Source organism: Mugil cephalus, chromosome 18 (genome assembly GCF_022458985.1).
Source record: "Mugil cephalus isolate CIBA_MC_2020 chromosome 18, CIBA_Mcephalus_1.1, whole genome shotgun sequence".
Taxonomy (NCBI): Eukaryota; Metazoa; Chordata; class Actinopteri; order Mugiliformes; family Mugilidae; genus Mugil; species Mugil cephalus.
This window is the reverse complement of record NC_061787.1, coordinates 19203232-19227440: the sequence shown is the minus strand read 5'-3', so window position 1 is coordinate 19227440 and position 24209 is coordinate 19203232. Positions and strand designations below refer to the sequence as shown.

At 41.5% G+C, this 24209-nt stretch overlaps 1 protein-coding gene across 4 annotated transcripts in view; it reads left to right on the top strand.

Annotated features, from left to right (window-relative positions):
- The window catches only part of ccny (cyclin Y), a 38003-nt gene that overhangs the window by 8588 nt on the left and 5206 nt on the right, over positions 1 to 24209 (top strand). The window contains exons 2-10 of one of the 4 annotated variants that reach the window (XM_047568207.1): positions 13440 to 13514; positions 14593 to 14613; positions 16177 to 16211; positions 16327 to 16350; positions 16777 to 16877; positions 16957 to 16992; positions 17739 to 17796; positions 18154 to 18273; positions 22050 to 22216. In XM_047568207.1, coding sequence (XP_047424163.1) covers positions 13440 to 13514; positions 14593 to 14613; positions 16177 to 16211; positions 16327 to 16350; positions 16777 to 16877; positions 16957 to 16992; positions 17739 to 17796; positions 18154 to 18273; positions 22050 to 22216 — 637 coding nt within the window. The remainder of the gene's footprint in view (positions 1 to 13439; positions 13515 to 14592; positions 14614 to 16176; positions 16212 to 16326; positions 16351 to 16776; positions 16878 to 16956; positions 16993 to 17738; positions 17797 to 18153; positions 18274 to 22049; positions 22217 to 24209) is intronic. The other 3 variants (XM_047568209.1, XM_047568210.1, XM_047568211.1) reach the window with 3 other exon arrangements.

Genomic DNA, 24209 nt, shown 5'->3' with positions numbered 1-24209 from the left:
TGCATTAACGGAGATGGCTCAACTTGCCGTTGTCACTCTCTACTTGAAAAGAAAATTGCATCAATGATGAAGTTGCACCTGATGCTCCAATCCTGGAACCAGAGTCGTAATTTTCAAATATTGGCAGTATAAATAATATTTGGCTCAATCTATATTGAATTGCCGTGGATGAAATGTTTAGCCGAGTGTTTGACTTTCTGAGAACACTACTTATAGCAACCACACCACACACATATATATACACACATACTGTATGTTGATGAAAAAAAAAACATTTGTATTCAAATAAAATTGTAAAAATAGGTGTAAAAATATTTTGAGTTATATTTCTAATTAAGCATAGTATAAAAACAAGTATTCTTTAATTACCCATTATAATAATTATGGGTGTATATGCATTAGTGGTTGATGCTTTGCATTAAATGCAATTAATAGAGGTGATATAGGCCGACTTGAAGGGGCAGAACATGACTGTGATGATGATGATTTGGTGTGGATGACAACTGCTGCTCAGTATAGCAGTTAGCATTCAATCCCTGGAATGTACCACATGCCGACGTGTCCTTGAGCAAGAAACTGAACCTCCAATTGCTCTCAGCGCGTGGCACTGGTGGGGGAGAATGTGTGTACGCTTGTGTGAGCCAATGGGTAGATGCGCTGTAAAGCGGTTTGAGTACCAATAGTTAGAAAAGCGCTATATAAAAACAAAACCATTTACCATTACCAGTAGATGATAGTCTGAATTACCGAGCTAACAGATGAATGCTAACATGACAGAACCTGACTACGTCTCATTACTAATGCAACGGAACGGAATAATCTCCCGGTCAAAGTCCGCTTCACAAAAGGTATGCTGCCTCTACAACCCAGTTAAGGTAAAAAAAAAAAATTCAACAAAACAGTGATGTAGTTGAGACATGTTTTGTCCAGTCAGAGCCTCCTTTGTATCGGAGGCGAGACTTTTCACCCTGACCCCCGACAGTCACTCAATCCAGGCGTACGCACAAATATTCAGTGTGGTCACATGAGGAAAGGCAGCTTTTTGAAAAATAGGCATTATTTGTGCCTTTGGGTTCAGCTCCACCCCTAATACATATATATACATTATGCGTGTGTTTTGTCGTTTCTTCTTTCTCTTTTTGCTATTGTGTTAATCATCAGCACAGTCACACCACAGTCATTGTGTTCTCTTATCAAGGCAGGTGTATTTAGCTTTGTTTGTATTTAGCTCAGTGCCTTAGAGGTCTCAGAATGTGAAGCCAGGCTTTCCATTTGTCTTTCAAACGCGTGCTGACATCTGGCAGCCGACCTGTACAATGTCACTCCTCGGAGTGCCTTACAGCGGGAGAAGCTGTGGTTGAAGTGACTAATGCCACATGCTGCTGAGAGATGGAATCTGATGGAGTCTGGAAATTCCAGCTCTCAACCTCTGATCAGGTTTGAGTTTCTTCGGCCACCTATCTGGTTGGAACACGATTTTTCTTGGTTGTTTAAAAAAAAACTGGCATTGTCATGTTGGAGTAGAGACATTCCTAAACACAAACTGGAAGCATGCTCTTGGCTGTCAACCTATTAAACATAAGGGTTGCATCAGCTGGCAGATGGCTTAAGTGTCTGGTGGGACATTCTGAATCATGTCTGTTTATCGACTCACAATCACCACCTCATACAAATGATTCATCTGCTTCTTGCTTTTGCTTCCAGAGGTAGGCAGTTTATTTTTAAAAAGGGAATAACGGACAATTTCAGAGAGAACGCTTTCCATTTAGAAAACAAATGAACTGATTCGCAGAGTGTTAATGAAAATGCAATTGCCTGTGACAGTCTCATTCTGGTGTCTCGTCTGGCTTGATTTGGCTTTCGTGAGGGAAGATGCATCTACTCCTCTCCCGTAAATTACCTGCCCTCGTGTTCGCTCGCAGCATCTCCATCTCCAGAGAAATTCACACTATAATGGTCTTCTGGCTGTTTTGTTAAGAGAATGGACGAAGCCTCTGGATCAGTCAACGGGAACACTCGTTAAAATGTGTGTCTGTGAGGGCTAAATTGTATTTTCATTGGGGCTGCTGTTGAAACAACTTTTCTTACACTGACAATATCCTTGCGTGTTTGTATCCGAAATAATGCTGCTATCATGTGGAAACCTTGCAACTACATTCTTACTTACTCTGGACGCAAAGGAAGAAAAATCAACATAAATACAGGAATTGACATATGACACACCAAATTGACACTAAAGAGCTATCAGCAAAAAAAACGGATCATCCCACATTCCCAATACCTGGGCATCAAGGTTGCCCTTGAACACACCACAAAAGACTATTTTAGATGGCCAGCTAGTAAGGGGAATAACTCTTCATACGAGCAGAGTACTTCATCATTCATTAAGGAGAACCAGAAGAGCTGTTAGCTAAGCTAAGAAGTGCTACAAACCGTTATACAGAGCAGGCCTCTCCTGAATCATACTGATCACTGGGTCAGCACAGTATGAATATTATTAATTCTAGATGATCAGTGTGTTGCGTAAATATTGTTGCATTTCAGTGTTCTGATAAAATGAGCCTAGTTCTCTAAGCTGAACAGACAATAGGAAAGATCTTTCTTCCCAACTCAGTGAATCACTATTCGGGATGATAGGCATCAAGGCTGGTTCGAGGATTACTAAAATGTAAGTGCTTCAGCCAAGCACTTTTGTAGTTATTCATCTTCTTCTTCTTCTTCTATGGTTGTTGGTTAGCATCATAGCTGCCAAAATCTGAAGAACCAAAATCGAGAACGAAATAGGTCTGCTGTGTGGAAGTACTTTACTCTGGAAAATTAAGCCAGTCAGAAATTTGGTAGTGGTAGGTCGTAGTAGTAAGTACAAGCGGCCTTCTGGTCACTACATTTGCTTTGACAGGCCTATTTATTTTTTTCTATTTGTTTGTTTCTTTCTTTTTTTTTTAATACTCAATATTGAAAGATAGGTATCGGATTAGAGGGCAAAATAACATGATCGGGATATCCCTATAAAGCTCTGGTGTTAATGAAGTCATCTTGAGCTAATAAAATAAAAAATGACAACATAGGTAAATACAGGATGTGCATATGAAATGTCAACATCTATATAGAATAATAGACACACTTGGTAAAGTATTTAGGGTTCAACTATGTCCACACAGAGCTATTAGTAGGGGCGCCTGAAGTCAGTCTGGATGCTCGCTGGATGCTGAGTGTTTTGATCAAAGCGAGCACTTACAGCTTAAGAGGAAAAAAAGACTTGTGCAGTGGAATTGCTTAACCTCAGTTTGTTATTGCTTGTGCTGTGTCAAGCTTGGGCTTTCGTTAGACGGCCGGGTAGTGAAGCGTGGGAATGCCAATAGGCTCTGTGATCCAAGTCTTCATTTTATTGTTGGGAGTGTACTCCCCAAATCCAGCTCGTCAGGAATAGTGTGTTCTTCTTTTAAGCCAGTTGAACAAAATCTGTGAATGTCTGAGTAGATTCCCATCAGGCCCCTTCAATGGTTTAATCACAAGTCAGCTCGGATAATACAATCTGTCTGTTTGCTTGCTGAAGCTGTGCTTTCAGCTACTTGCATGTGCTTGGGAACGAGACTTTGCGGCAATTAGATGTGGTGTGGTGGAGCTTAAGGGAGCACTTGGGCACAGCTGTCAGCAGGCTGCCTCCATTACTGGCAAATTTGCGAAGATAGAATGGGAGAGGCTTGCACTGTCTTGCACTGAGCAAAGAGGACGCACAGATTCTACCGATCAAGCTTGAAGGGGTTAGTCTTTGTGAGCATGTTTGACTTTCTCATCTCTTCACAATAGGATTTAAATCAGAGGTTTGCATTATTACTCACATTCTACTCTAAGAGAAAGAGAAGTCTGTATTCATTGTGTTTTCTTCTTGTTCTTCTCTTTTTATCCAGTGAAAATCATCATGCACTGGCACCTTGCGCAATGAGTGCAACGTTTTAAAAGTTATTAGTCTATGAGGATGATTTTGTGGTGGTTGTCTCACTTCATGAAAGTGGAAAAAGCAAAGAATCAGGCCACCAAATACTGAGAGGATATCAAAAGCAGGGGGAGTTTCAGCTCGTTACAAAGGTTTGTTTCAGCATGTCAGTGCACAGTTTCATACGCTGCTACTAATATTGGAACAACATATGAAGAATAAAAGACTAAAATAAATTCTGCAATACAGATGACCGTGAACAGTTCCTAGCAGTATGTCTGAGATGTGAACACAGGTTATGAGAAGCTATTTTGATTTAAGATTGTGAGATGTACCATCGTGTACAACTTATTATTTTCAGATGTGCTACAGTGTATAACTTCTTATATTCAAGAGGAAGTGTCCTCCTGTGAAATCCCAGAATGGTTAATGAATAAGATAAGTGTTCTGTCAGTGCATTTATACAAGACCTATTTCCTTGAAAATGTTGGGTGGACTACATTGAAAACACAAGCCTCACTCAATAAAAAGAGGGTCATAATGACCAATGGAAAGCGAATCCAAGGAGGAGGAAATACACTCATTTAACATGACATCAGCCCTCCAGCCCCCTGTTAGGCATGCTGTATGAAGTAGCATAACTTTTCCCCTATAAATATTCCTTCATTCCTTAACCATTACGTTGCAATTAACAGATTAAATAGATTTTCAGGACATTATATTTTAATCTGTACTATCTGTATTCAGATATCGTCACACACCAACCTTATTTTTCAAACATGTGTTTGGGAAGTAATCGTGGCTGTCATGTGACTTCCCCCTGAGGCTGAGAACTTATCTTATGATGCTCCCCTATGGGAAAAAGCATTCGATCATTCTCACGGGAAAGCCTTGTTGTTTGTGGAATCAATTAAATCAAAGCTAATTTTGTGATCACAAGGAACCACCGGACTTGTTGGTGGTGATTTGGCGAGCAGCTGCAGAGGTAATTACACACTTTTGATCGACTGCTAGAAGTTCACCTTGGCTGCCAGTACGGTGAAGCAATACCCAATGGGCAATGCACTCCCGTGGGCAGAATGGTCCATGGCAGTGATTTACCTCAACGTGATTATGTCACAGCTAAGCCGGGGGATCGTCATCTTGTATTCCCGCCTGTCAGTTCCAGTTTTCTTCAAATCCTACTTCAGGTTCTTGGCACCTTATATGATTATTCCCCTTTCTGACCTGCCTCTCCAGCTCATGGTTACCTGTCCCAGCTCACGTTATGCAAGAAGCAGGCAGTCTGGACATGTTACCGGGCTGTGTCAGCACACTGTTTTTTTTTTACTGTATTTCTGTTTGTGTTGATTTATGCATTGGTGCCGATCTTGTGTGTGGGTATGTGTATGCACTGATGCCACACTTTTTTTCTCCTGCATGCATTTGTTGTGTGGAAATGTCAACACGAGCGGAGTATGACAGAGCTTGGCACAGATGGCCTTCTTGTCATCCCCGGCTCCTTCCACAGCTTGACACTGGGTAAGGCTCAGGGAGAGAGAGAGAGAGAGCAGGAGAGAGACAGTGGTTTGGATTAAACAAGGAGACGTTAGAAGAACATGGAGCGGTGATGTGGTGGCGGCGGTGCTGGCAGGCTAATCCATCACGCTTGGATAACTTTCTCTGGAGCAGCAAATGCTTTTATTTGTGCATCTAATCTTTGGTTCCAAAGCCACACTTTTTTGACTTAAGGAGGCGAGCTACCTTTATTTCAAGACTTTTGGGATGAAAGAGAGCGAAGGCAAACGTAGAGTAAGATTAGCTGTAATGTATTCACTACAGGTGTGACAGTTGCCCTGGTCTGTTTCCTTTGCGTTCTCATTTCGATTGAATTGCATGCATGAAACTCAGCTACAGCTTGTATGCATTGCCCTGTAGTATCATAACACCTATACGCTGTTCATAGCGTTGCCTGCATGCAGTGCACATAAATTTCATCTTGTTACACCTAATCACACATCTCTGGAACAAGTGTCAACAGGGACAGTACAGTCATAGTGTGTGTGGGTTTAGGATCATGCTACATTGCTACATCTTTTCTGCTTATAAAGGGACATTAAATATATTGCTATAAAGCATATTACACAGCAAGGTCAGGTCAGGGTGCTTTCACACAACAAATATAGTCTATAATATTTAATTCTAAAGCTCTCATCAGAGTCATGTTGTAGTGGAGACCAGAGGTCTCTTTATACACTAATGAATAACACTGAGGATCTGCTGGGAAAGTGTTAGACCTGGTATTCATGTGGATGTTACTTAGACATGTAGCACCCACCCAAACCAGACCAAACCCCCACCCCATAGTAATGACACTTCACGATGGCAGCAGCCATCCCCAGCAGGATGCACACACAAAAACAGTTTAGGAAGAACTCAAAAAACAATAAGAACAACACAAGGTGTTGACCCCTAATAGAAATTCTGTTTCCAGACACCATGGACAACCTCAGAAGGCACATGTCCATTCTATGATGAGTTGTGTGGGAGATTTGGATTTGAAAATTGAGTATGGGCCATGACATTTAATTGCATTTTGTAGTCCATGTACCAGTTTTCTGTATACGTACAACATCTTCAGTTAGTTTAACATGTGGTTTTCTACACATTACATAGATGAGAAATGTATATGTTGAGAAGATGCACTACTGCAACCAGACACATTTCTAGCTCTAGCTCGGATCTATTCACCCGACAGTTTCTCTTCCAAAGACACATCAGTTGAATTGCTCTGTCATATAATTAAAATCACATAAATAATACGACGTATCAGTCCTTGGTTTGTCACTGCAAAATGGGCGATTACAAGCGAGGTAAAGACCCCACTCTGAACGGTCTCAGCTCGGTCAAAATAAGCCAGGTATCAAAGCATCCTTGATCTTCTTTGCTGTGCACACGTTTTTATCTTTTGTCACGCTGTCAACATAGACCTTGACTCCAGAGTAGTGCAGCGGAGTTTTTTTTCAGCTATCTTTGTGGTATTTTCTTGATGGTAAAGTGGCCTGTCACCATGAATACCTCAGATGTTCTGTGTCCTCACCCACAGAAAAAGGGAATCCTGCCTCTGTCATCACAGCAATGAGCAATAAGGGAAGGTGTGCGTGCACTGTAAGAAGGCAATACTGTGCTGGTACTCTCTATTGTCACCGCATCAGCGAGCACAATACGACTCAGCGGCAATTAGAATAGTGCACAAGCAGGTGGGAGAGGCAGAGAGATAGGAGTGCAATAGAAAGAAAGGGAGAGACGGCGAGCCCGGCTGTCTGTCATTTCCTTTGATGGGCCTGCCTCTACCATCTGAATCATTTCAAGCTAGCGTTGCCTAGTTACAGCGAGCAGAGGATGCAAGGGGCTGGGAGGGAGGAGAAACAGGGAGGGTGGATTTCTAGCACTCAGCTGGGTGCAGAGTAAATGAGTCCTCTCGCTGCCCATGGACCCCTCTACCTCTCACATCACCGGCTTCTCTTTCACTTTCTCAGCCTCTCTTTTTGTTTCACACACATTGGAAAATAAAAATAACCCTCCCTCTTTTCACACAGTTTCACAGGTTAGAGGGCAAATGATGAGTTCACCTTGTAGATGAATGAATTACTCAATTGTCTTTAAATGATAGATAACATACATGCACATGAATATACATAGTCAGTAGACACGGGACTAGATTTAATCAAACTTTGCTATTATTCCCACTGGAGATCAAAGGAGGAGGAACACGTTGTCATATCCTGTAGGCGAGCACACTAACATGTCATGTCTATTCGAGCAAATACCTCAAACAACGCCACTGTAGTGGTTTTAAACGGTTCACTGAGTGTAAACCATCCCTTCGTTGACCCACCTCTCGACTCCAACTCCATTCCTGGGTCTCGAGTTTCTAGTTGAACTGTAAGTAATGACAATAGGCAGTATCCATTACCAGATATCCGCTGGTTACATCAGAATCTTTGGGACGTTGGCTGTTGACGTTAAATCATCAGACTATGGCTGGCAGTTTCCCAGATTGTTTTCCAGCTATAGGCTTGAGCATGTGACTGAGTCTTAATGTCTGACCTGACAACAGTTCATAAGATTGAGCTTCTGTGCTTTAATGAGATAAGATAATTATTTAATTTAGCCCACAGTGTGTTACAGCAGCTTACCGTTTAAGGGACAGTGCACATGAGAAGGAAATGGTAAACATTGTCATAATATTAAACCTGACGGTTATGCTTAAGTCCCTGGGAAAATAAATGTGAATCACTGGCATTTTTAAAAGAAATGTTGATAACAAAACTGAGTGTAGCGTCTCCTCCGTGGCTTTACAGCATCTTTTTTAATCTCCACCTGACTGTCCTTGCAGCATCAGTCCCTGGTGACTCCTTTATCCAGATGCTTTGCAGGATTCAGAGAGTTATACAAAAAAGGCCCTTATGTGCAGCACCTTTCTTGGAGGTCTTTTTGAATCCACTCCTCTTCATCAGTGTTGTATTTCAGCTTCAACGATTTAATTTAGTGCTTGTTGATTTCAGCCAAGTTAAGATTCTTCTACAGCAGTCATAAAAAGGAGAATCAAAAACTGTTTCTTATCATTGTTCTCGCACCAAAATTCATGTGAGTAGCTCAGCAACATCTCCTACATTTGTTGTCCGGGCCTCTGGGATTTTTCCCCACTATTGACTGTTTTTAAATAATTACTGTATTACTGAATTGTGCATCTAGAAACACAGTATTGTGCAAGCTTTGAATCAGTGCGTGTGTTTCAGTACGTTTTCTGTTGACCTCAGAGGAAATTTTTCCAACTTATCCTCCTCCGTCTTCTTGTCCCCGTTGGCCTTTCTTTGATAAAAGCTCAGCTGTGTTTCTTCTGTTGAGTCTGCATCAGATGGAATGGATCAATGATGCGAGCTCAGGGGTGGTTTTAGCTCTTAGAGCTGTGATGGTGGTGCTCTGGGTTTGTTCTGTCGTTCTTCATGTGTTCACATGTGGAGGGGGGTGAGTCATTAAGTATTAGCCCTTCATTCACACCCTTTAACCAGGTCGTGGTGGTTGGATTTACAATTTGGATACACCCGTCAAGGTGTTTCTCTCCAAAAAAGTTTACCAGCACAAATTTCCCTCTGGCCGTATCACACAAACCTTTGAAACACAGCAGCTTTATTATAAACGTGAATACCGCAAGATAGATAGCACACTTTCACAGAGGATCATGGTTAATGGCTAAAAGAAACTCATAATAAGTTATCATCTGTGCCCTCTGTTGCATATTCACAGCTTGTAAGGTAACATTCACTGAGTGTGTTCATTAACATTAACTTTTGGAAGCACTCGTCTTTCTGATGAGGAGATCTACCTTTCATTGACTAGGTGATTCTACAGAACAGTTGAAAGAATTAAACCTGTATCAACACATTAATAGTTTGATTTAAATAACTGTACATTATGGAGTTTAATTTCATTTGAATTTGTCCTTTTTTTAAAAAAAAATTTGATCTTTAGTTTATACAGAGAGTTTGAGATGAAGCTTGTACCCAACTTGTGTGGCAGGTCACACCTTTATGTTGATCCCTTTCACTTTTGGAGTTCAACTGAAAATTTGTTTTTTTAAGTGCTTAACTGCCTTAAAAGTTATTCAAAGAGGCCAACTCATCACATACTAGTGGTCAGAAGTGCAACAACGACTGAATCCGCTCCATCTCGACACGCTGTGTGCCTCCTAACTTTAGTCATGCGGGCGCAGTGGGAGCGTGTCGGTGACAGCTGCCACATCTGGGTCTCCTCAGGCTGGCATCTCAGCAGGGCAGCAAAACAAACTGCTAAGAGACTCTGTGTCTGGACTCAAGTTGCAGCATGAAGCCACCCCCCATGACAAACGCGGGGGCGGATTGACAGCTAACAGTGATACATGTACTGTAAATGCAGATGAAAATGTTCACAACTTCACACCTGTATAAGAGGCATCAGTTCCCTCTGCAGGTGCATGTTAAATAAATTGCTCCTCTGAAACTTATTTATAGTCTTAATTAGAACTAATATTCACACTGGGTCATTCACAGATGTCACAGGCTATAAAAGAGTTATGTCTCTGAAATATAATACACTGCAAGTAGAAGATAATTTAAAAATGTTGCACATGACCTATTTTCATTCATTATTGTGCACAAATCCCAGAACCAGATCCTTGTGTATTTACACAGTCATTGTTTCTAGAAATATGCTGCAATGACAAAAAAACGGTGTGGCCAGAGGCAGCTGTCATAGAGAAAATGGACTTTTTGAGAACTCAGGAAAGTGAGACTTTGTAGACAGTTCCTGGAGGATGAATGTATTGATACCACTGACTGGCCCCCACGTTCGGCTAAATCCAATAGAACACTTGAGGTTCCACCTGAGACTGGAGTATGGTGATGCCATGGTCCAGATCCATCTCTTCACTGTCAGGCACGCGTACAAGTACGTGGGGGGCACACGAACAACTGAGGACCGTTTTGAGTTGCTGCATTGAAATTTTAGTAAAACGGACTAGCCTGATGTGTAATTTTTTTCACTTTGATGGAAATGGAAGTTGGTAATAATTTCAAAGGCACGTCAAAAATCAAACAATCGCATCCTTTTATTCCTAACACGTTACCTAGTCCATATCAGTATAGAGTGTGTGATTTCACAGTGTTCCTTTATTATGTTAACTATTATATCCCTAAAGATGTAAAAATATGATATAATAGAAACATCAATATGCGTTCCCAGTATAGAATGTATAGTCAACTCCCTCATAAATCTGTGGTATATACTATCACCTCAGCCAGTTCAACCTTCAGTGCATGCATGTGAAAACCATTCACTTATGGCTTCGTTAAAGTCTTTCTCCTTTTCTGTCTCCATATTGTAGCTGTGTGTTCTGTAGTTTGCAGGAGTGTAAATGGTGATACACGCCTGGCTTAAATCCACACACTAACCTATTCCCTCCATTCTTTGTTCAGCCTGCCTCCTTAACAATGCGTAACCCCACCACCCCCTGCTTCATTTCCTCTCCTTTTCCTGAAACGCAGGAAGTTGGGTGCTTTCAACTCCCCCAGGTTGGAGAAACGGTGGGGGGGGGCTTGGAGAGGGTGTAGTCGCGCCAGAGGTCACTGACCTCATCCATGCAGAGGGGTACACACCCTCCGCTCTGTGGATGTAGTCACCTTCTTCTCTTCAAAAATGTTACACTATCACTGTCGGTTCAGAAAACTGTTCTGTTAAGTTTTAGTAAGTATTTCTCTAATTGTTAAAAACTAGCACTATAATACTACTAAGTCTCCTCTGGTGTGTTTTGCTTCTTCCCACACATCTTTTATTCACCAGTTCATTTCACTTCCACCTACACCACAACGGTGTGAATGTGTGCCGGCGTCCTTTGAGGCTCTTTAAGCGGCTCGACATCACAAAAAGACAGTAGTTCAAAAGAGTTTGGGCACAATGGCAGCTGCTTGCCTGCGTAACCCTGCAGCGTGCTAGAAAGAGGCACAGGTATGCTCTGTAGTGGATGAAGCCTTACGCTGACGAGGCTCGTGTCCGGAGTGTTTTTCGCTTCAGCAGGTTGCAACACGACATTTTCTTCTTTCCTCTTCCTTTTCTTTTATTACTTTTCCCTGAATATCTTCTCACCTTCGCTCTCATCGCCTGTTTTCTTCACACGCCCTCTCCCTCCGTCTTCCCCTACCGTCTCTTTCTCTGCTGCTGTCTCTCTTGCTGTCGATCAAGTTTTAAATCCGTCACTCTCATCTCTTCATTCTGCGCTCTCTTGCCCTCCTTGCCCTTTTCGCTCTCATTATCAGTCCATCTCTCCTCTTCTCTCTCTTGCCATCTGTTTGTCTTTCTCTTTTATTACTCTGTCTGGGTGTTGGTCCTTTTCTGACCCTTCCTGTTAAACTGACATCACCCAAGAAAACCAGGAAGCTGCCAATGAAGTCACTACCCCACGGCGCTTGTGTGTGTTGAGTTTTTGTTTCCTCCTTATTTTCGATGGGAATGATTTGCAGTGTGGCTGGAGTACTACATACCCAGCGTTGTGCATAGATGTATTGTTTCAGTCAATATTTAACCCGGACCGGAAAACAGTAATTCATGTCAATATATTTCACCTAAGCTTGTTAAGGTTATTAAGTCACCTCCAGGCCACCATAATATAAAAAACAAACCTCAGAGATTGACCCACTGTTCACACAGTGCTTCTGTTTTACTGATAACACACACAGACTTCTTTGGAAATTTAACAACAAAGTCCTATTTCAACATGTTTTGTCCTGTGGGATTTAACCAGGGCAAAGAACTAGGACACTAAATTGATACCCATATATTCAGTGGTCTTACATAGCAGCCATTTGCTAGGCGACAGTGACTGTAACAGGTTCTGGCTTGATACTAAATTTATAGAGAAATATTTAATAAAACCGGACAACGTTTCAAACGCTACGTCTGTAATTGATCTGTGTCGTTTGTCTCGGGGTTCAGGAGGACGTCACATCATCATCCGGCTTAGAAGAGAGCAACAAGACGTGGAAACGCACAAAAAAATCTGTTGATTTTGCTTTAAATTCATACATTTAAGATTGATGAGTCAGCTGATCGTGGAGCTTATGTCAATACCAGCGCATAACCAGTTCCCAACGGAGTGACTCCAGATCCCAGAGATTCCATTTAGTTTTGTTGGGCTCATGTTATGTAGCGTGTCATGTGATGTTGTTCACCTCTAAATAGGCTAATCACCTGTAGCAGGGAGGGTATAAAGGATAGCGAGAGGCTTCAGTCAGTTGTTGGCATTGATTTTGGTGTCTCATGGTGTTGTGCTCGCAATAATAAATGCTATACTTTGTCCTTGGAAAGCCAACCTCAGTCTCATGCTTCTCTAAAAAAAGTAAAGCCTACATTGATCAAACTGACACATGTAATAATCCAGGCATATTCTATACAGTCACTTGTAATCTGTTTTATTTTATAGTTTCTCTAATATAGTGGAAGAAACTATCTGTTTCCCGTTGCTTGCTGCTGTTTTTCTTGCGTGTCCGCAGACTATGATCTAATACAAATCCATATCGTTCTGCTGCGTTTGCTTAGTGCATTGATTTACAAACCCACCATTTACACAGCTCTGGTGCAGCAAACCGTCAGCTGACAGATTGTTTTTCCATTTAGCTCGTCCCATTATGATGACAGGGGCGGTTAACCCCTGAAGCCAGTCCCACATGTTTAACCTCAAAATTAACGGTTTTGTGCCTCAATGTGTTTAGTTCGATGGTCTGAACTCATGATTATACGCTGTTGAATATTAAAATATTTTTCTTTTTCCAGTAATTTTAGTAACATAAAAAGCCACTGCAGTTAACTGCCGTAAAAAATACACCACAATCATCATAGTTGAGTTCACTGTAGCCATGTAACATTTTAGATCAAATTTCCTGGTTGAATGCTCTCTTTGAAAGCTACGCTCTCTCTCGTCTTTCTTTAGATCTTCCCATGGAGTACAATCCATCAGATCATCCTCGGGCCAGCACCATCTTCCTCAGCAAGTCACAAACTGATGGTGAGTTTTAATCTGTTCTGTTGTTTGGCTCCTTTTATCCCTTTAAAACTCCCTCACTGGCGTACAAATGAGCGTTTGTAGTGTGGTGAGCATATGATCTGCAGCACCAGTAGAGTACAATGCAAGCTCCACAATGAATGTAAATTACCAAATAGATCCATCTAAAATTTACCTGCATGCTTTTTAGTGGCATTTGGATTCACATCAAAGATAAATAATTTATTGCGAGTATGGATTATATCATATTCTGGATTCTGATTGGTCGGAAAGTGAGTAACTGTAATTAACAGTTAGTAAAGACAACAACAGCTGAGTCTTAAGCTGAACAATGTGTTTCATCAAACTCCTTTTGAGTTTTGTTTTGTTTTTTAATCTGCTGATCCTCATAATGTGACACCTGTTGACTGAAACCATACAAAGAGCAACGTTGCCATATGTCGCAGACTGCACGCAGAGTAGTGATGGAGGCTGAAAAGCTTCATTTCAACGCGTCCTTATGTTTCAAACTCGAGCAAGTCAAGCAGCAGTGTGTGCCAATGTGCTTTTATCCAGGATAATAGCTCTAGGGAGGATCCTGTGAACATTTTTTACCATCTGCCTTTACATCATTTTTTGTTGGGGGGTGGGGGTTGACACCTCTATTGTATCATAAAGTAAAACCTGAAGGATTTCTTGTTCTGTTTTTGATATTTCTCACTTCTCACATGATGTCACACTTGGATGCAGCCTTAAAACTGATAAATTGAACTGGTATTTGCATCCTGCCTTTTATTAGCCTTATCAGACTGTCATGTAAACATCTGCTGCCATTTGTTCTCAGCACAGTACATAAATACTAACACAGTAGTCAAAGAAGTGAAACAAGTAGGTGACCCCTTTAGTAATTCCCCACATTGCTTGTTCGTCTCTACTGCACTCATTTAATAAATGTAAAATACCTAAATATTGTCCTCCTTTGAGACCCAAAGTTAAATTTAGCATTTAGCATTTTTGCACTCCACCACTACCAATGACTTGATGATTAAGCCTCTTCTGTCTTAAACAAACATGGAGAAAACTTGGACTTTTGTTTTTTCAGTTGCTGTGCCCAACAAGAGAGGTAAGCGTGTACAGTATGTGTCGGGTGTCAGTAGGCAGGTAACATTACGCTGAGTGTTTGTGGCTGGGCTCTCCTCGGGGAAACGGCCCGTATTCTTGTACTCTCGGCCTGTGTCGTCTTCTGTCAGCAGGTGACGTGCCTTCGCTGCTGATATCACTGTGTGCGTGCGTGTGTGCATTTCTTCTTTTGCACATGTCAGTCCATGAGATCCACCGTTATGTATAGGGCCGCACGGCTTTGACCGTTATTTTAATGACATGTCAAAATTAAAATAATAGTATTTAACTGATTCATTCGTACACACACAAGGAGCACATCTGGAGCAGAGAGCATAAACCTGCAGCCACCAGGTTTTGAGGGTTAGGTGTTTTGCCCAAAGGCACCTAACCCCGTTCAGCCATGAATGTAGAGGAATTCAAACCTATAAATTTACACGGTTCAGGCATAACATTAAAACCAGATAAGAGAAGTAAATAATATTCACCATCTTGTGACAATTCAATGTTCTGCTGGAAAGATTTTATACCTGGAATTCATGTGGATGTTACTTAGACATGTACCACCCACCTGGACTACACCAGGTAAACATACACAATATTAGGAAGGTGGTCATGATGTTATGCCTGATTTGTGTGTTGTCCCAATTCTGCTCCTCTAATAACACACAATCTCCCCATACTGCATGCTGTCGACAAGAAGATGTAATCCTTAGGCCTTGATTTGACAGAAGTATCACACGTTGTTTAGAAGAAGCTTCATGTGTGATGCCTCATGACATGAGATCATGGTGATCTAGTTTTGTTTATTTATTTATTTATTTTTTCACTAAAACGTGAAGCCCTAATTATGACATAACAAGGCTGCTGCTTTTTTGCTCGAAAGCGTCGCACACAGTCACGACCGCTCAGCGGAAAGACATGTGCACCGGGGTGTGAGTGTGTGTCTGTGTCAGAGAGGTAAGACACAGACAGCAGCACAATGAGGAGTGCGAGACGGCGCGCTACGTCACTGTGTATGTGTGACTTCGCTCTCTCTCCATCTGCTCTAGTTTGCTTTTGCTGGTGACCCTATCCCCCTTCTGTGTTCCAATATACACACATAGACCCACACATGAATGTGTGTGTGTGTGTCATATTTAGATTGATACAACACAGACCTATATGACTATCAAATCATTACGTCTATTAAACAGCAGTTGCTCCAGACTATCTCAAATACAATCTGCACTTCAATAAACCAGTCACTATATTTGATCTCATTTGGAGCACGACTAAATGACATTAATTAATTTGCTCATTTCCACCCATTTGCCAGTTTAATATTAAATAAAACACAGAAACTCAAACGTCAGGCTTTGAAATTTCCTTTCCTGATGTCGTTTGCTCAAACTGCTTGGCTCTGTTTAATGTGGTGTAGAATAATTGGAAGTAAAATGTCTGTTTGTCCATTCCTCTGTTGCTGCTTAACCCTGGACAAATGCTGCTCCCTGTCTGTGAGGGTTGTGTACTGCGTTCATACTGAGCTCGAAGCGACACCTGTTTCACTCATCTTTTCTTTTTCCAGTTCGAGAAAAACGGAAGAGCCTTTACATCAACCATGTAAGTAAAACAACAGAACGGCTGATTGTGGAACTGTGAAAACCTTTTTACTCTGTATGCTTGTTGCTGACTTGTTGCAGCCAGTAATTTTTTCATGTCTTGTATTTTTCGCAAGTTTACGCACATTTCGGAGAACAAGGTAAAGTGTTCAGAATGACCCTTCCAAAAAAAAAAAAAAAAAGATTTTTCCACATTGTCTCATGCTCTAGTCTTAGTCACATTAGACACATTTAGAAAAGCTGTTTCATCTTTGAAATATATTGATGAATGGGCTTTTCTTTTTTTTGATGAATATTCCCACTAGGCTTTTGAATGAGAACATGATTGCATGAGCCGGTAGAAGGAAAGTATGGTACTTCTGTAACGATGCACTCCACTATAAATGCCGTTTTCTCCATGCAGCTGTGTCAGGCGCTGACAGAAAACAGCCAGATTTAGTTTGTGGGCTCACAGGTGTCCTAGTTTCCGTCGTTGTCACCAGGCCTTTGGCTGGTCCGAGTGTGACAGAAACAGAGATTGACATGCACGTGTGTTTTTGTTTTCTATGCATGCGTGTGAACTCCAGCATTACCCAGGCCCAGTGAGACGGAAGTACAGCTCATGTTCCACAATATTCCTTGATGACAGCACCGTCAGTCAACCCAACCTCAAATACACCATTAAATGGTAACCTTTTTAACCGTGTCAGGTTTGAGAAATGTTTGGCCTGTGTAGTTTGTTGATTTTTCTTTTTCTGTCTTTACAGCGTAGCCCTTGCAATATACTACCATATAAAGAACAGGTATGACATTTCTTTCCCTTATGTACCATCTTAGCATCAGATATTAGCAGAGAAAGCTAAACCAGGACAAAAAAATGCTCCTTTGATCCCAATGCATGTGTTAAATTCTCACTTATTCAGATGTTATGACATTCTGTGTTACTACATGAAGCCCGAGGCTTCGTTCAAACCTGGTAATAACATGTGTCTTGGGTGATCCGAACACAAGATAACAGGAATAAGTATTTCTATTCACACCTGACATTAGAATACATCTCCACATGCGTCTCTTGTAATCTGATCTCTTGCTGCCATCCCATAGAAGGGCCAGGGTGAACTGGACGCATGACGAGATGAATTCTTAAGTGGCAGATACAAGCCATGTAAAATTCACCAAACAAATTACCATCATTTTGGAATAGTTTAAGTAGTCTACCGACAGTCTACCTTTCTCTGCTGAGGAAAAACATTTGTTTTACTCGATTCTTCATCTTTATCATTCATCAATTTTAGAGAATTTCCCAAACATGCAAACGAAGAAGAATGTTTTTGTTGTTTTTTTTTTTTGGGAAAAGAATTTAAAAAAAGCAGAAAAGGTCTGTGTTTGACTTTGCTCTAAATGGAAGGAACCCCATATAGGGCAGCTGTTTGGAGTGCAGATACGTGCCCATAAATGGCTTATCTAAGAAGCATATTTTTAACTCATGCCATCTGTTTTTCATTTTCTGTCATACTCTGATATTTGCCCTTTCTCCCTTCTATTCCAGAGATGTCGACGGAAGAATGTTGTTAGACATATTCGATGAGAAACTGCACCCGCTCTCGGTAAGGCCTCGACTGAAGATACAGTTGATTTCCATCAAATTGTAGAGCTGTCAGCATTTATCAGCGAGACAAGCCACACACGCTGATGAAAATAAGCAGACGTGGATCAAGTAGTTAGGGAAATCTGTCTCGTAATCTCAGGAGCCATCTGGATCATTCACAGGCGTTATCAGAGGAATATATTTGCTCAACAGTCGCGGAATTTCAGTCCAGAAATTTACATAACCCGTTTGACTGATGCTCCACATAGACCATAACTGGGAGCATGCGTCGGGAAGCAATCGGATCAAATTCAAACCGAGTGTTATTCCACAGCATTTCATTTCATTTTCTCGTTGTCTCTTTTGTTCGTTGTAGAAGTCTGAGATTCCTGCTGATTATGACAAGCATGATCCTGAACAGAAGCAGATCTACCGCTTCGTCAGGACGCTGTTCAGCGCCGCACAGCTCACTGCTGAGTGTGCCATCGTCACTTTGGTAAGCCCAGTCTGCGTGTGTGAGCGTGTGTTCCAGGAGTTGACACTAGGAGGGAGTGTTGCTTCCTGGTTGCCTCCTCTGCGATCCTCTGCTGCCTTCCTTAAATTATTATGTCCTTATTTTTGGAATTCTCCCTCCCAAATCAAGTGTAATGCTCGATATAACCCTCTGGAATTGGGGAATGCCCTAATAAAATGAAGGAATGAAATGAAAAGTGAACAAGAGAGAACAGAAAATGGGAACATAACAGATATATAGTTTAATTAGGGAATTGCCTTTTCAAGTTTTAATCTTTTATGCAGTTAAGCGTTAGTATGTGTTTCGGATCTTCATTTCGAGGGATGTTCAGTCACACATGAGTACAGAATTGATTTACCCATCTACTATATTTAACTTGTATTAGTCATGTTGAGTTGGAAATGAACTCACTCCCCTTATACACTCATCTGCCCAGAAACATCTCTTTCCGCCACCGACACATGAATCCCTGGAGACCAGGAAAGTGCATGGGTAACATGGCTAGCCTGGTGGCCTTGTATTAGGTTGCTGTGCCTCCTGACGGATGCACAAATGTGGAAAACGTGTGTGCGTTTTAATGGGTGTGCCACTTGTCAAAGACACTGACATACCGTATCTGTGAGTGTTCAGTGTCTGCGTCCAAGCACAGGTGGCCTTTTACGAGAATGGTTTAAGACTTGCAAAATCAGAGTACAGCTTGGCATATGGTTTTCCTCCTCCAGTCCCCCAGAGTGGAGCCTGGCATGCCATCAGTAATTGAATAAGGCTGTGGGGATAGTGGTTATGGTGTTAGCTTAGCTGACGCAGCTAACTTTAGACAGAGGGAGTTGAGGTGGATGCTGGGCGTCTTCCTTCCCTCCACAGTCATTACATCGTTACCGGCAAAGTGAAGGTTTCTTTGTGGATGGAAAAGTATGAGAGTCAGCATGTCTCTTTTTATGAAAATCATTCCCAGTTGTCAAAATAAGTCCCGGTAGACAGAAACAAGAACATTTCAAACACAGGCAACATAGTGTTAGACATTAGGCTGCAGCTCAACTGGTCAAATTGTGCATTTATGAAAGCCAGAGTCGGGTATTTAAGTTGATGCATTGGTCTAACTGGATAGTCCAGTCAGGCATAACATTATGACTGCCATCCAAATATTATGTTGGCCTCCCTTGTGTTTCCAAAACAGTTGGGATTCATCAGAGTATGGACATGGGTCTTCTGAGGGCGTCCTGTGGTGTCTGGAAACAGAATGTTATTAGTGGGGTCTTTGGTCCTATGTGTTGAGGGGAGGGGCCTCTGTGGATCATCCCACAGATACTTGATCAGTTTTGGATCTAGTGAATTACGAGGCCACTGTACGAGGAACTGTACTGTTCTTCATGTTTTTGAGTTGTTCATAAACCATTTCTCTGTGTGTGTCTGTGTCAGGCTGTATCCTGCTGGGGATGGCTGCTGCCATCAAAGAGTGTCTTTGCTATGGGGTGAGGGTGTCTGGTCTGGTCTAGGTGGGTGGTACATGTCTAATTAAAAACATGAATGCCAGGTCCAAACGTTTCCCAACAAAACATTGAATAACTGATGGTCAGTGTTATTCACTTCTCCTCTCAGTGGTCATGATGTTATTGAGCCCGTATTTAGTTTGACATCAGCCCAGGGTTCACACAATTAAATCATTTGGGTTTCTTCTGGTTGAGTGGGACTACTGTTTGCCCAACACACTGCCTCTAGATTCTTTGTTGTGCTTGTTTGTGTAGTGAGCATACCAGCATGTGGTCGGGCCCTCATTTCGCTAAGGCTTTCTTCACTGTTTGCTGCCAGCACTGAGCCACAACAGAGATAGGCGAGCATCGCCTGCAGGCACAAAGCCAAACTCACCATGACTTGTCCAATTAGCTACCTGAGCTGTGTCAAAGCAAGCTGCAAAATGAGATGAAAGAACATTTTTTGCACCTCCCTGTTTGTCCAAACCACAGGCTACAATTTCATGTGTACTAATTAGATGGTAATACACCTCAGGCAGATGACCATCCAGTGTCCAGCAGTTGTCTTCTTCTTCTTCTTCTTCTTCTTCTTTTGGGTCTTGGAGGCCTATAACACTGACAGTTCTGCCGCCGAACACATTCAGACAGAATTTAAATTGAGTGGGATACACAGTGTGCTCGAGCCTGCCATAAAAATACAACATCTCTGCAAACTTAGACTCGTTATCTGAGAGGAGACAGATTCCAAAGTTTTAAACTAGTGTATTGCTGTGAATTCAGTCAACTCCACGGTAAATTATGTGTGCGGAAAATGGCAAAATGTAGCATTCTGGTCAGCCAGGCAGAAATTTCATTAACAAGAAAGAACGAGCTTTATTGTTTTATGAAACTATCTGTTTAAAGCTTTTGTAAATTTCACGTTCAGAAGGTCTGCAATACAAGTACACAGATGATATATGTACAGAGATGACAGAAATATGTATCAAAATTAAAGTACTACAGACAGTATATACTGAAAACTACATTAAACATAACATTACACTACATTAAATGACTTAAAAATATTACCACTCTACTTGTGCACTCTTTACACTGAAAGGCTGAATGCATTATAATTGCCGCCTCCATGCAGCAAATCACTCCAGCTACCATACTTCAAGCTAGTAAATCTAATAGAAGACATCCTCTCTCATGCCGTAACAAAACGATGATCAGTGGATCTCAAGAATCAGCCTTTCTTAAAAAAAAAAAATCCAACTTGTAAAGCTGTGGCCTCTGGGCCCTTCAGGCTTTTGGTGTGGAGGCTGTGGGAGGTCTGGCTACTGAAAGAAATGATGAGTGGAGCAGAGAGAGAGAGGCAGGGGTTCGATTGGCATGGATATTTTATGAGGGGAGCTCCGGGGAAGCTGGTCCTTTCATCAGCCTCTGACATCTGAGTATGTAGGAGAATGGAAAGCAGTAAAGTGGCAAACTAACTCTTCAAATGAGAACAAAATGGAATTAAAACATGATGAAACAATTGAGTTGGTGATTTTCATTTATTTATCTTCAAGAAAACAGTGTTTAGTAATTGGAGTTTCTTGTATTAAACATTAGTCACGAAATCCGTATCCAATCATTTAATATCTTAGTTCCAATCCAAATTTCAATTATTATTTTTTTTCGCATGTGTTATAAATAAACTAATTTCCCTGGTGATTCTTTCAGGATTTTCTTGTCTTGCACTATGCAACTGTATTAAGTGCAATAAGCTTCTGAATCCATCCAATTTAAGCCTCTTTGTTTGACAGTTGAATTGCTGTGCACTGGAAAAAATCCCCACCTGTCTCCAAGTTATTCTTTAAATACTGTCATAATATTTTAGAACACTAGAGCCTTCTTCGTTGTGCAAAATAAACAACAGCGCAAGAACTAGAAGTATACTGTGTGCAGCTAAACCTGAACATTCACAGTGTCACAACAAATACTAAAGTCAAGTAATTATATCCAACAGAAGTCTTTCCTCTGGGTCTCTAAAGTACCTCCAAGCTTGTTTTAGTCATGTTTCCTAATGTTTTATGGCAGTTGTAAAATAAATACGAAGGATTGGTTTTGGCTACAAGCGCAATCCAATGTGGTTATCTTGAAATTCTTCAGTCGTCGCCAATACCAATCGTGACATCCCTAGTCCTGTGTGACAGTTACTCAAAGAACCTACATAATACATTAACATCTTTTATGTTCAAACAAGTGTCCAAGCAGATGTTTTTTTGTGATACTTATTTGTGACACACTTACTTGTCTAAGGTGTATTTGGAGAGGCTTCTGACGTACGCCGAGATCGACATCTGTCCTGCCAACTGGAAGCGGATCGTGTTGGGAGCCATCCTCCTGGCTTCCAAGGTCTGGGACGACCAGGCGGTCTGGAACGTAGACTACTGCCAAATTCTCAAGGATATCACTGTGGAGGACATGTGAGTCACCCCAGAAACACACCTGCAGCACAAATACTCAAGTTTATTGACAGGAAGGTAGTGAAAGGTGCTCCTAGATGCAGTGCACCCACAGAAGAAGAACATCCATTGTCATCGCATCATAAGCTATATTTAATGTGCACTCTCAAGTCTGACATTTGACTGTTGCCATCTTTTTTGGAGCCAGAAGTGACTTTTTTTGGATGAGGAAAAAAAGAGATCCTAATATTTACTTAATGACGGATTTATTTTTAAAATGACCATCAGCAAACTGATAGTCACTGGTAGTGACGCAGTGTGACCTGTGGAAAGTCATATATTGATGTAACGATACAAGGAGTTGGTGGAATTTTATTATTTTTCTTCACTGACTGTGAAATACATAAGCCATAATCAGCAGACGCTCCTTCTTCTTTTTCCTTAAAGCTGTTGTCCGCCCATCAGAATAACGGTTATTTTAAGACAGAAAAATCTGGACTGTTTCCTCCGCACCAGCTTCTGTCAAAAGGAAACCCATGGTCTTGTGTGGGAGGGGCAGAATCACATGTCTGAATATATCATATGATGTCTAGAAGAACATTAGCATGGGAGAAAGCTGCTTAGACTGTTCATTTAGTTCAAGATAAACGGTGTTGACAGCTAGAACCTGAACTCTGAAGCTGTCTCCCACTACAGGTGAGAGGTACATGTAGACCTCATAGAAATAATATTCTATAATTCACATTTGAAAAACTGCAAACAATGACCTAAATGGTATAAAACTAAAGTAGTAGTAATAATGTATAATTCAACTGGCTGGACCCGACCTTGCTTGGTATAAACTCTCATCCATAGTTAATAACCCTTCCTGATTGCCACTTTAGCTGCCATCACCCCGCTCTGTGACAGGCATCCAGGGTCTTCCTGTGCCCAGAATAGCTGGTGTTTGTTGAGTCATTGTGGGTTGAGGAGGTGTTGAGAGTCACGTGGTGGTGTAGACTTGCTCAGGGTGACCTCTGTCCACTTTATCAAACGCCCCTGACTGCCTTTTGTTGCGCAGCTCAGATGGCCCAAAGGGAACAGAATGACAAAGAGGTGTCATAAATAAATGTCTATCATGTCATTGACCTGTGCAAAAAGGATTTATTAGTTCCTAACAAGCTGACAATAAGAGCTGCTCAATTTAAGGGGTCACACTGAAGCAGTATATTAGATTTTATTTAGAATTTATCCTTAGATTGTATTAAAATTTTTATTGGTCTGGAAAGATGTTCACTCTGTGATTCAGGAGATTTTTGGAAACCAGTTTTCAGTCTCACCGTAATTCAGTTTGTTGTATAGTATACTTAATAATCTTGTGGATACCAACACCAGAATTTAAACTATAGATCTGAGAAAATCTCGTGTACCTAAAATCTGTCTTCTTTTTTTCCCTGTAATCAGTGTTTCACTTCCTAAGTCTTTGTTGGTATTTACACATGATATGACACGGTGTGTCCGGTATCTGACCTCAGTTCAAGACGGGGTAGAGGCATTTCCAGCACAAGGACACACCTCTTAGACCACATCGCTCTCTGGTTCACAGGAATCTCGGCTGTAATATCCCGAGGAGCAACACGATGCCGTAGACGTGTTGCCTCTGTTGTCACCTCTGACCCCTGCTGCTTTCACACTCTTCTGCACCAGTAGCCGTCTATTCTTGTCCTTGGGCTCAGATTCACAGAGCAATGTCTGTAATCCACCTGTTCGGGACTCTTTCTAGTGAGCGGATCTCAGCGTGTGCTTCTGCTGGGCTCCCATATGGCCATTTACCGGAGAGCGACTCAGTATTTGACCAGAGATTTAATCAGAAGGTTAATTTAAGCCTTTTCAAATCCCTGCTTCGGGACACAAGCCTGTTGATTTCCCCCTTTCCATTTACTCGATGTCTGAAAAGAATATTTAGAAACAGCGAAGCTGAGATGGGTCGAATAAAAAAGACACCGCGTTATTAGGCAGTTCGGCTACAGCGGAG